Source organism: Lynx rufus, unplaced genomic scaffold (assembly GCF_022079265.1).
Source record: "Lynx rufus isolate CCGP_SWC_20201006 ecotype Redwood Valley unplaced genomic scaffold, mLynRuf1.p SCAF_10, whole genome shotgun sequence".
Taxonomy (NCBI): Eukaryota; Metazoa; Chordata; class Mammalia; order Carnivora; family Felidae; genus Lynx; species Lynx rufus.
This window is the reverse complement of record NW_025814824.1, coordinates 26,641,584-26,654,653: the sequence shown is the minus strand read 5'-3', so window position 1 is coordinate 26,654,653 and position 13,070 is coordinate 26,641,584. Positions and strand designations below refer to the sequence as shown.

General features: G+C 37.3%; 1 protein-coding gene across 2 annotated transcripts in view; it reads right to left on the bottom strand.

Moving 5' to 3' along the window:
• Window positions 1–13,070, bottom strand: part of NAA35 (N-alpha-acetyltransferase 35, NatC auxiliary subunit) — a 98,930-nt gene that overhangs the window by 68,997 nt on the left and 16,863 nt on the right. For both annotated transcript variants that reach the window (XM_047103001.1, XM_047102998.1), the window contains exons 5-6: window positions 12,669–12,743; window positions 11,918–12,085 (exon numbers count right to left, since the gene is read on the bottom strand). In XM_047103001.1, the coding sequence (XP_046958957.1) occupies window positions 11,918–12,085; window positions 12,669–12,743 (243 nt within the window). The remainder of the gene's footprint in view (window positions 1–11,917; window positions 12,086–12,668; window positions 12,744–13,070) is intronic.

The following is a 13,070-nucleotide window of genomic DNA, read 5'->3' as shown; positions in this document are numbered from 1 at the left end:
GAGAGAGAGAGAGAGAGAGACAGAGCTTGAGCAGGGGAGGAACAGACAGAGAGGGGGACACAGAATCTGAAACAGGCTCCAGGCTCCAAGCTGTCAGCACAGAGCCCAACATGGGGCTCGAACCCACAAACCGTGAGATCATGACCTGAGCCAAAGTCAGATGCTTAACCAACTGAGCCACCCAGGCGCCCCAAACCAACTTTTATAGTTTATTTTTGTATTAGAAATATGTTTGGCTGCAAATAAGACAAAAATCCAACTACAGTGACTTAAGTGATACACACTTCTAGCATGCCAAATAACAGGAATACCAGAAGTAATCTTTCAGCTCCATCATCCTAAGCTGAGACCATCTCAGATTTTCAAGTTTACAAAATGAAGCAGGAGTTACCTTCAAACATTACATCCATAATCAAAGAAAATGACAGAAGGAGTGGGCTATACATGCATTCATTATTCAAACTGGCACACTACTGAGAGTAAAAAGGGATGCTATTAATAACCATACAGGATAAAAGGTGCCAAGTAAGACTGTTCCATGCAAGCCAGTACGCAGACACCAGCTGTAATAGAAGAATGTGCTAAGAAGAGCAGAGAAGAAAACTGAAATCTGTATGGGCAAGTCAGGAGAGTGGGATCCAAGCCTAAAGATAAATAGGACTTTTCCCTAAATAGGTAAGGAGAAAAGACGTAAGAGCCAGAAGGAGCATACTGTGCACAGGCATGGGATAATGAAAGAGAATAGTGTACTCAGGAGCAGCTGAACAACAATATGCCACAGGGAGAAGGAAGAGGAGTAATGAATACCACAATGAAATGACAATGTAAGAGTGATCATTAAGAAGGCAAGAGATGACAAGTGTCGGTGAGGATGTGGAGAAAGAGAACCCTTGTGCACTGTTGGTGGGATTGTAAACTAGTTCAACCACTATGGAGAACAGTATGGAGGTTCCTCAAAAAATTAAAATAGAACTACCCTAAAAAAAAAAAAAGACCTACCCTATGATCCAACAATCCCAATTCTAGGTATAGATCAAAAAGAAATGAAAGCAGATAACGAAGAGACCTACATAGCTCCCATGTTACTGCAGTACTATTCACAACAGCCAAGACACAAAAACAACCTAAGTGTCCACCAATGCATGAATGGATAAAGATGTAGTATGTATGTATGTATGTATAGACAATGGAATTCTACTCAGCCATGGGAAAAAAGGAAATCCTGCCATTTGCAACAACATAGATAGACCTGGAGAATACCATACCACATGAGTAAGTCAGAGACAGAAAAACAAACACTATACGTTACCTCTTACGGTGGAATCTAAGAAAACCAAAATTATAAAAGCTAGTAAAATGGTGAGTAAAAGAATAAAATGGCGGTTGCCAGGAACTGGAGGGTGAGGAAATGGGAGAGGTGTTCAGGGTACATATTTACAACTAGGTGGTAAGTCCTGGATCTAACACAAGCACAGATTATAAACAACAAAACTCTATTATAAACACTAAATGTGCTAAGAGACTAGATTTTAACCGTTCCCAGCACTAGCAGAAATGATCATTATGTGATGCAATAGGTGTGAGCTATGGCAATTATACAGCAATATAAATGCATCATATCAATGTGCACTACACCTTAAACGTCCACAACACTGTATGTCAAATATAACTCAGTAAAACAACAAAAAAGATGAGTAATAAAGTTAGGGCTGGCTCACGGACAGCGTTACTCTAAGAGGTTTTTGACTTTTATCATGTAGGCAGCAGAAAGGGTGAACTTCTGGTTAAATGCTGACTTCTACTATACCTCTTAAAATCATACTAACAATGACACTATAGGAATTACAAGTTTGAATCCCAAAGGACAAAGAGAATGGAGGACAAGAGACAAAATGCATAAGACAATTTTTGGAAGATGCAAAGTAATGGACAAAAAGTAACTGACTTATGTGAGTGAAAAAAGCTAAACCAATGCCACTCGGAAGTAACAACAAAGACAACTTTCAAGAATTCAGAGTTCCTGGATGGCTCAGTTGATTGAGTGTCTGACTTTGGCTCAGGCCATGACCTCACAGTTTGAGTTCAAATCCTACATTAGGATTGCTGTTGTCAGTGCAGAGTCTGCTTGGGATCCTCTGTCTCCCTCTGCCCCTCCCTGCTTGCATGGGGGCTCTATTTTTCTCTCTCAAAAATAAACAAACATTAAAAAAAAAAAAAGAATTAGAGGTATCAGACACCTTTGTAGACTGAGGTATGGCATCAGAAGAAGCTGATGTTTAAGGAAGGAGCTCTTAGTCTCCCTCCACCCTCACCCTACATAAGCAAGGCAATATATGCCTGTCATTAAGCTGCATTAACACCCAGCAGCACCTGGCACATGCTAACAAATAGACAGTATCAGTCAAAGACAGGCAAACTATTTCTTACAGAGCCAGATAATATATATTTTATCCATTGCAGGCCAAGTGGTAAAGTGGAGAATATTATGTAGGTACTTATATAACTGTTTAAAACACAGAAACCGTTCTTAGCTCAAGAACCATAAAAAACAAAGGCAACAGGGTAGGTTGGTCTGCAGGCTGTAGTTTGACAGCCTTTGGTTCACAGGACTTCCTGAGGGTTTCTATGTGGGGAATGAGAGAAAGAGAAGAATCAAGGATGACTGCAGGATTTTTGTTCTACACAACGAGAAGAACGGAGCTCCATTTGCTGAGATTGAGAAGACTACAGAAAGAAGAAGTTAGGAGGCAAGGGGGAAATCAGCAACTCCATTTTGGAAACGTGAACTCTGAGACAGACATCTAAATGGAGAATGCAGAACAGGCAGTAAGCACACAGAAGTCTGAGATTTAGGGAAGTCTAAAGTCTAGGCTGAGGATACAAACTTAGGCTTCATTAGTAGAGACAGAATTTAAGACTATGAAACTGCACGAGGTCATCAGGGAAGTGAGTACAGACAGAGGTGTAAAGATGGAGCCTGAGCCACACCAATATTTAGACTGTGCTGTCCAATATGGCCATCACACAACCAATCAAGTAGTGAGTGCTTCAAATGTGGATGGTTCAAACTGAGATGTGCTGTGAGTGTTACATACCACACTTGGAATACTTGGTACCAAAAAATACAATTTTATGTTTCACTAATGTTTTTTAAATAATTATATACTGGAATATTATTTTAGATATATTGGACTAATAAAACGTTCCAAAATTAATTCCACCGATAAGCTACTAGAACATTTTAAATGATATAAATGGCTTGTATTCTGTTATCTATTGGACAGTGCTGGCCTAAAGAATGAGATGACAAACCGGGGCACCTGAGTGGCTCAGATGGTTAAACGTCCGACTTTGGCTCAGGTTATGATCTCATGGTTCGTGGGTTCAAGCCCCATGTCAGGCTCTGTGCTGATAGCTTGGAGCCTGGAGCCTGGAGCCTGCTTTGGATTCTGTGTCTCCCTCTCTCTCTGCCTCTCCCTCATTTGTGCTGTCGACCTCTCAAAAATAAATAAACATTAAAAAAAAATTTAGGGGCTCCTGGGTGGCTCAGTTGGTTGGGCGGCTGACTTCGGCTCAGGTCATGATCTCGCAGTCCATGAGTTCGAGCCCAGTGTCAGGCTCTGTGCTGACAGCTCTGAGCTTGGAGCCTGCTTCGGATTCTGTCTCCCTCTCTTTCTAGCCCTCCCCCGTTTGCACTCTGTCTCTGTCTTTCAAAAATGAATAAATGTTAAAAAAATTTTTTTTTAATTTTTTAAAAAAAGAATGAGATGACAAACAAGAACAATCAGTGAGGCAGGAAACCAAGGAAAAAGAGCCAAGAAACATCCTTGTTTCAAGGATGGACTCCATGTCAAAAATCTGATGACCAATCAAGTTTAAGACTAAACATTAACCAACGGGTTTAGCAACACTGAGGTCTTGGATGACCATGACAATGAAGCTTTGGTGGAATACCATTCAAAGCCTGACTCGAGTGAATTCAAGAAGTCTGGCTGAAAAGAACTGAGATATGGGGCAGAAGCTGAAGTATGCCAAAAAATGGCATTTTTTTAAGATTGAGGAAGATAAGGCATGTTTGCATGCTGACAGGAATGATCCAGTACAGGGGCAAATTCATTATGCAAGGGACAGAGAGAATTACTAGAGCAATATTTTTGAATATAAGACAGGGTATGGGATCTAATACATAAGCAGAAGGGATCAACCTTAGGAGAGAAGGTTCATCTGGATAGAAGGGCCAAAGAACACAGGGCACATGTGCAGGTAGGTGAGAAGATTACTTCCATTATTTAGTGCAGCAGGAAGGTAGGTTTGCTTCAAGTGAGTAACTTGGAAGCCTGAGGAGAGGGAGGGTGAACGAACCAGGGAAATGTAAGACTGCTAAGGAGCACTCACGGCCCACTTGAAGTTAGTGGTGATGAACTGAAAGTAAGAAATCAGTGTGAATGTATTTTTCTCCAGTTACACTGTGATGTGCTAGTGTAAAGGCACAGGAGATGGAGGGTTGGATTTAACTAGAATTGAGGTCCAATAAGGCAAGAGAGGAAGAGAGCTGCAAGTGTAGGCAAGGGAGTTATTGCAAGGAAGGAAGATGGTATTTAAAATCAGAAAATAGGACCAAACGGGTAATGACAGTAAAAAAACAATATGACATATACAATGGAGTATTACTCAGCAATCAAAAAGAATGAAATCTTGCCATCTGCAACTACGTGGATGGAACTAGAGGGTATTATGCTAAGCAAAATTAGTCAGAGAAAGACAAATATCATATGACTTCACTCATACAAGGACTTTAAGATACAAAACAGATGAACATATGGGAAGCAAAAATAATAAAAACAGGGAGGGGGACAAAACAGAAGAGACTTTTTTTAATTTAAAAAAATTTTTTTAATATTTATTTATTTTCGAGACAGAGACAGAGCATGAATGGGGGAGGGGCAGAAAAAGAGGGAGACACAGAATCTGAAGCAGGCTCCAGGCTCTGAGCTGTCAGCACAGAGCCCAACACGGGGCTCGAACCCACGGACCATGAGATCATGACCTGAGCTGAAGTCGGACATTCAACCGACTGAGCCACCCAGGCGCCCCAAGAGACTCTTAAATATGGAGAACAAACAGCAGGTTACTGGAGGGGTTGTGGGAGGGGAGATGGGCTAAATGGGTAAGGGGCATTAAGGAATCTACTCCTGCAATCACTGTTGCACTGTATGCTAACTTGGAGGTAAATTAAAATAAATAAATAAATAAATACAATGCAAAAAAACCGAAAAAAACAATATGATAAACTGGAGCCCAAGTAGAGATGAACCATAGGAGTCAGAATACAAGCAACCCAGAAACAGAGGTGGGAGTCTGAGAATAGGATCCTTCAAACTGAGATCAGTAAAGGGTTGGAATGACCAAGTTTAAGGTATAGTCATTAGAAAGAAAACTCCTAAAAGCTTCCAAAGAGAAAACATGGGTATAAAAAATCAGGATGGCAACACTGAAATTAAGAGTCAGTAGAATAAGGCCTTCAAAATTCAGAGGAAAATTATTTTCCAACCTAGAAATCTATTACAACCAAACTTTCAATCGAGTGTGAGGGTAGGGGAGACATTTGCAAACATGTAAGTTCTCAAAGAACAATTCCCTCTCCATCTCCCCATGGAACTGGAAATACTGCACCAACCAAAGTAATAAAGAATAATAATAAAGGCATAAAATCCAGGTAACCAGAAATCTAACAAAGAGAGGGAAATGAAATTCCCAGGAGAAGGGCGAAGAGAAAACCAGTGGAATCCCAGCTATACAGTGGACCTAGAAGGGCACTGATCCAGCCTGAACCTAGAGAACAAAGGAGCTAAAGAGGGTAATTTCAAAAAATACATAAACCGTAAGACGATCTTATGATGGGAGAGGGAGAACCAAGTACACAGAAAACTAAGCAAACCAAAAAACAAGAGGCAGTTATCATTTCAAGAAAAACAAAAATTTGTATGAGAACGGAAATGTACGTTTACACCACTTTGGCTCATCTGTCATTAGTATTTATACAATCACAATAATGTCAACATTGATTAATGATTTAACAAAAAACTGAATTACTATTTGGATACAGGACAGGATAATATGTGAATGCTAGTTATATGCTAAAAATGTGCTGACATACCAGCTAAAAATTGCTAATATCCAGGGGCATCTAGGTGGCTCAGTCAGTCAAGCTTCCAACTTCAGCTCAGGCCATGACTTCAGGGTTCGTGAGTTTGAGCCCCGCATCGAGCTCTCTGCTGTCAGCTCAGAGCCCGCTTTGGATCCTCTGTCCCCACTCTCTACCCTTCCCCTGCTCACATGTGTGTTCTCTCATTCTCTCAAAAATAAGCACTTCAAATTGTTTTTATCCAGAAATTAGAATACACGCCTATTATCCAGAAATATGGAATTAACTACTGGCAAAAAGCTAAAAAAAATTTAATATTATTATGGAATGAGGAAAAAAACAGAGAACTATAATTTCTCATTATGCATATTGTGGGGTACTTGATTTTGCATAGTATGTACAAGTACTTTTTAAACATTATTTCTAATGTTTGGTTTTTGAAAGAGAGAGACAGAGTGCAAGCAGAGGAGGAGCAAAGAGAGAGGGAGACACAGAACCCAAAGCAAACTCCAGGCTCTGAGTTGTCAGCACGGAACCCGATGCCAGGCTCGAACTTATGAACCATGAGATCATGACCTGAGCCGAAGTCGGATGCTCAACCAACCAAGCCACCCAGGTGCCCTTGTACAAGTACTTTTATTAAAATACACATAGTAGGAAAAATTTTCAAAGAACAAAACCAGATATGACCAAATTACCTACTTTTAAGAAGGTAACTAGTGGTCAAGTGGAGAGTGGCCTAGAGGGAAAGAGTGGGCCAGAAGGAAGAGTACAGACACTCACAAGGAATCTAAACCTGAAGCTAAGAAAGGCTCAAAGTAAAGCAGGAACAATACGAGAGAAGGAAAAGCAATGCCCAGATTCAAGACACTTGAAAGGTAAAAATAAAAGAATTCAATCAGATAACCCTATAGATACCATTTTGCAAGAATGTAGAATGCAAGTGGACCAGCGGTGTGATGGGGGAACTATGGTTCCCATTTTGTATATGTACACAGGATATTAAGAAAGACACATCTTTAGACAAGTGAAATGTCTCCAGTTCAGAAGTAAAAACAAAGCAGAGACACATCTTGAGGGCAAAATATAACAGCACCTAGAACTTCAGAAGCAGCATTTCAAACAAAGAAATGACTGGTTTATTACAGTTCATTCTTACTTATTCATTACTAGCTCTCTTAAAAACTTTCACTAGGCAATCAATTCTTTTTCTAATTTAAAAACAAGATAAACCTATCTAGCAAATCTGAAAAGTTTATAGAAACAAGAAAACATAGGGGCACTTGGGTGGCTCAGTCAGTTAAGCATTTGACTCTTAATTTCAGTTTAAGTCATGATCTCATGGTCATGAGATCCAGCCCTCCTCAGGCTCTGTGCTGAGTGTGGACCCTGCTTGGGATCTCTCTCTCTGCCCCTCCCCAGCACTCTCTCAAAATAAACAAAATTAAAAAAACAGAAGAAGAAAGAAAAAACAATCTCTTCAGCCCAGGAGATTTTACTTACATTTCTTCCTAGTTTTCTTTTAATTTTACACAGTTGCCTACACTATGTGCCACTTTCCTGCTTAAAAGTATATACTCTCCTATGATTCTAAACATCATTTTCACTATCACTATGTATAATAAATTATAAATTATTTATTTATAATTACCCATAATAAGTTATCCATGGTAATAAATTATCCATAATTTACTTCAAGCATAACCTTAATGGTGGCATTTTGGTTGATGCTAACTTTGAAAACTTACTACTATTGAAACTTATCACTATTGAAAACTTATCACTATTGAAAACTTATTAAAGTATTGGGCATGAAGTGTCCATGCTTCTAATCATTTAAGGCTGAGTTCTAGAGATGAATTAATTTCACCTGTGCTAATGCACACTCCCACTATAATAAAAACCAAAATGACAACTCACTGTATCCTTACCAATACTGAATGGTCTCATTTATAAATATATTTTGTAGATGAAAAATGATCTAATTACTTTTTATTTTAATTGTATTTCTTGGATCACATAAGGCTAAATTTTAAAAATATGAGGGCAATTTATTACCTTCCTCCAAGAGTAAGTTGTTTATTTTACTGCCCATTTATTCATCTGGGCTTCAGTGTTATGCTTTATTTGAATGAGAGCCTAATAAAGAAATATTTGGTTATTTTTGTTATCCAGATTTTTCTAAAAATTTTTTTATCAGCTTTTTCCTATTAGTCTTTTCCTTTACAATTTCTCCCATTTGTAAGTCCTTCATCCAGAGGATATGCAGAATTTCAATTATATTTATATTACAAAAAATTTATTTTCATTTATTTTAAAGTTTTCTATTTATTTTGAAAGAGAGAGAGCACAGGGAAGGGACAGAGAGAGGTTGAAAGAGAATCCCAAGCAGGCTCCACACCAGCAGCACAGAGCCCAATGTAGGGCTCAAACTCCCTAACTGCGAGATCATGACCTGAGCTAAAATCAAGAGTTAGATGCTTAACTGACTGAGTCACCCAGGTGCCCCATTTTCATTTATTTTAAAACAAATTTATCCAGGCACATAATAAAAATTCCAACAGCACAAAAAAGTATATATCCCAATCCTCAAGATTCCAGTTATCTTGGAGTGCCTGGGTGGCTCAGTCGGTTAAGTGTCTGACTTTGCCTCTCAGATCGTGATCTCACAGTTCGTGGGTTTGAGCCCCACGTTGGGTTCCACGCTAATAGTGTGGAGCCTACTTGGGATTCTGTCTCCATCCCTTCCTCACTTGCGTTCTCTCTCTCCCTCTCAAAATAAACTTAAATAAAATCTTCCAATTATCTTATTTATGAAGATAAATACCTCCCATTTAAAAAAAAGAAAATAAAACGGGAGTAACCTACTACATACTTTTCTACACCTGACTTATTTTACTTTATTTTGGAGACCTAATCTTACTTGTATACATAAACCTACCTCCTTTGTAAAGGGGGCACAATACCCAACTGTATGAAGGTAGCATCACTTAATGAGTCTCCTGTTGATGGACATTAAGATAGTTTCTAGACCTTAGTTACTACAAACAAAACTACATACAAGTCCTTGCATACAAGTCTTTGTGCACAGCACAGATCTATTTGTAGAATTCTTAAAAGTGAAACTGCGGAGATAAGTCATACACATTTTAACTTATATTAATATTACTAATTGTTCTTTAAAACAGTTGTGTGAATTTATGATACCATAAAAACATATGAGTCTTGCTTACACTGGAAACCTGAGTCCTTACTAACAAATGTGGAGGGCATGCTAAACTTAGAAAATCATCATTTTACAGTGAAGATTAAACCAAGCAAGTATTGATGGATGCTAAATCTAGGGGATAGGTTTTAATGAGCAGGATATTTCCATGATCTTAAAGAGCTTCCCTACGGATTGCTTATTATATGCCAGGCTAAAAACTAACCATACAGTAATCAGAAAACACCTTGGAACAAAATAACATCACCACTGAGGGGGCCGATGGACACTGTATGCCTCAGCTGTGGCACCGGAAGGAAGACACAATATTACTTTTGTTGTGTTCCAGCCAGGATTGCTTAATCTAAACGTAATCATGAGGAAAAACACACAAATCCTCAGTGAGGAACATTCCATGAAAAAAGGCAAACCAGGAGAGGCCTGTGTTCTCCAAAATTATCCATGGTATGGAGACAAAAAAAAAAGGCTGAGGAACTTCTGTGGATTAAAGAGACTAAAAAGATAGGAAACCAAATGCAGGACATGATCCTAGACTGGAACCCGTAATATAGGGTAAAAATGCAAAGAAGGACAATGCTGGGTCACCTGACAGGAACAGAATACAGAGAATGGACTGTTATTACAGATTCACTGAAGTTGATAACTGTGCTGTAGCTGTGTATGAAAGTGCTTCTTTTTAGGAGATGCACACTGAGAGATGTTTGGAGGGAAAACTTCAAAATGTATGCAACTTAGTCCCCAACGGTTCGGGGAAAAAAATACATAAACATGTATATTCATACACAACAGAAACTGAAGAAGTAATTCAATTGGAACAATTCATTAATAGCAGCTGAATCAAGGTGAGAGATATATGGTGTTCTTTGTGTGGTTACTATAACTTCTGATAATTTGAAATTATTTCCAAATAAAAAGGTTTTCTTAAAAAAAAGATTAAAAAGAGAGAAATGATGACTGTTCTCTCTCTCACACACACAGCACGAGAGTACCTGTTTCTCACCCTCATCGACATAGTATAAGAAATTTCTAATCTTTGCCAATAATGGGTAAAAAAAGGCACCTCAGTTTTAATCTACATTTCTCTTATGTATCTTTTCTCATGTTTAAAGGCCATTTTATTTTCTGTAAACTATTTTCTGACTTTTAACAACTTTTTACACTTAAAATATTTCATTGATCTGCAATTTATTTTGATGTTGTTATAGACTGAATGTTTGTGTCCCTCCAAAATTCCTGTTAAGTCCTAACACCCAATGTGATGGTATCTGGTGGTGGGGCGCCTTCTGAGAGATGATCAGGCCATGAGAGTAGAGCCCTATGAATGGGACCAGTGCCCTTGTAAAAGAGATCCCAGAGATCTCCCTTACACTTTCTGCCATGTGAGGACACAGTGAAAAGATGGCCAACTATGAACCAGTAGTCAGGCCTTCACCAGACACTGAAGCCTCTGGTGCCTTGATTGTGGACTTCTTAGCCTCCAGAAATATGAGAAATAAACTTCTGTTGTTACAACAACCCAAAAGATTAAGGCAGATATAAAATGATGATAAGTTAATTCTCAAGGGTGCTAACCAACTGTCCGACTAACCAACTATTTGCTAAATGAATCCTTTCTCTGCCCTAGGACTAGGATTTTTGATGTCCTTTTGGGCATACGTTGAGAATGTAAGTATTTAATAATTTGTGTATCTCTTCTCATTAACTTAATCTTTTTAAAATTTTCACTCAAATGTGTAAGATATTCCATAATGATACCCACAGCAATTAAAATAGGTAGTTAAGTAACAAATAAGTGTATAAAAGTAGGCAGTATTTCATAGACAACTCACAAGCCATATATTTAAATGTGATCATATTAGCTATATATTTAATTATTCTCACATATATAAATTTAGAAAAGCTATACATTGTATACACTGAACCACTGTAGGAGACTAAAATATTTATTTTGGATTAGTAACAGTGTTAAAAATAAACATAAGTTTCAACAAAAGGAAGAATTAAAAAAATAATTACTTATCAATAATTTTAAATACTATCACATTTCTCCATAAAATTTCTCATAAGAAGAAAAAAAATCTTTCTATGTCTAAAACTTAAAACACTTCCTAAGGGCAAGGTACTTAGTATAAACTGGAAGAAAATATTTATATCCTGAAATATTTTTCATACCTTTGTTTTCCTTAGCTCCCTATTATCCAAAAACTGAAAGTACAACACTTCTGTGTTATAATTTTTAAGAGACTTGAGGCTGTGTCTTCATAGTTTTTGTGAATCCCCATAATATTCAGAGCAAAGTACTCTCTCAGCACATAATGGATACTCAATGAATGGTACCAACAGAACGAACATATACTAAGATGAAAGTTTTTTCTTAGAACTGGATCATTTCAGTCAATATATCTGTAAACAGCATAGCATCACTTTTAAAAACTGTTTTTAACTACATGTATCATTAAAAACATGTATCATATAATCATTTAAATACATCACAATAAATAAAGTGGTCAATGAGTTTCAGGAATTCTTATATTACGAAATCTTACCTCTTCAAAAACAGCAGCTTTATTTACTTTTTCCCTTGCAATGTCACAGATTTTCAGAATTCCCAGAGCAAAAGCTTTCATGGCAGGATCTTCTATAAAGTCTGGATTATGAATGTAAAGGCACGTGAATACTGTCTGTGCCAAGGAATGGCCTTCTAGCCAGGTTATCTATAAAGAAGTAAAAGAATGTATATGTTTAAGATGACACAGAGGGTCTGCAAAGTCTAAATAGATCTGACAGTCAAGGGCTAGAAAGCCACAGACCCAAATAAATATATAATTAACCACAGGATTTCAAAGATGATTAAAAGGAAGCTAAGAAAAGACAGAAGAATTACAATTCACTTTCACTGACTAAAGTCTTTCAAAAATCATACACCATAAATATGATTAGCTATCTAAGGGAAACATTCTTATACAGAATTCAGTGTACAATATATTTGGAGACTAATGAAATTAGAATGCCACCTTACATAGAATCTAAAAGCAATCAATTCCACAGTGGAGTCAATAAAAATCCATTAAGTAGGGAATTCACAATTTTAGAACTAACCAGGTGCTTAGCCACTCCTTTAACTCTCCTTTTTCATCCTCACTACTATTAACTTAGTCAAGAGCATCACACCTCCCCTATATTACTGCAAGAAACTGCACAATGGTTTTCCTACCTCTCTTCTCTAATTCAATTCTCCCAACCAGAGGGAACTTTCTAGGAAGTCACAGTTTTTAGATTAACCAAGTGTACTCTTACCAAACAGCAAAAACAAGTATCCATTATTCCTATCAATTCAGGCAAGGTGAGGTCCTTAATTTTAATGGTGCCATCCTAAAAGAGGAGAAATATGACATATGAGAAGTTTTTATAAAAGTTATAGTTTCTATGTCCAGTAGCATTTTGGCCTCCAAGAATAAAATACTTAAAAAATAATAATTCTAGAACTATATCATCATCTGATAAAAACTAAAATGCCAAATTAACTCTGTATTCTTGAAATATATCTTAAATAGATCTTCAATACAAAAAAATCAAAGCCTCTTAATTTGAAAAGAATAAAGGCCTTTATAAACAAAAAGTTAAACAAGTATTTAAAAACACAGTTCAAATTAGTTTTAAGCATTAATAAATATGAATCATTTTAACAGATCAAAAGTA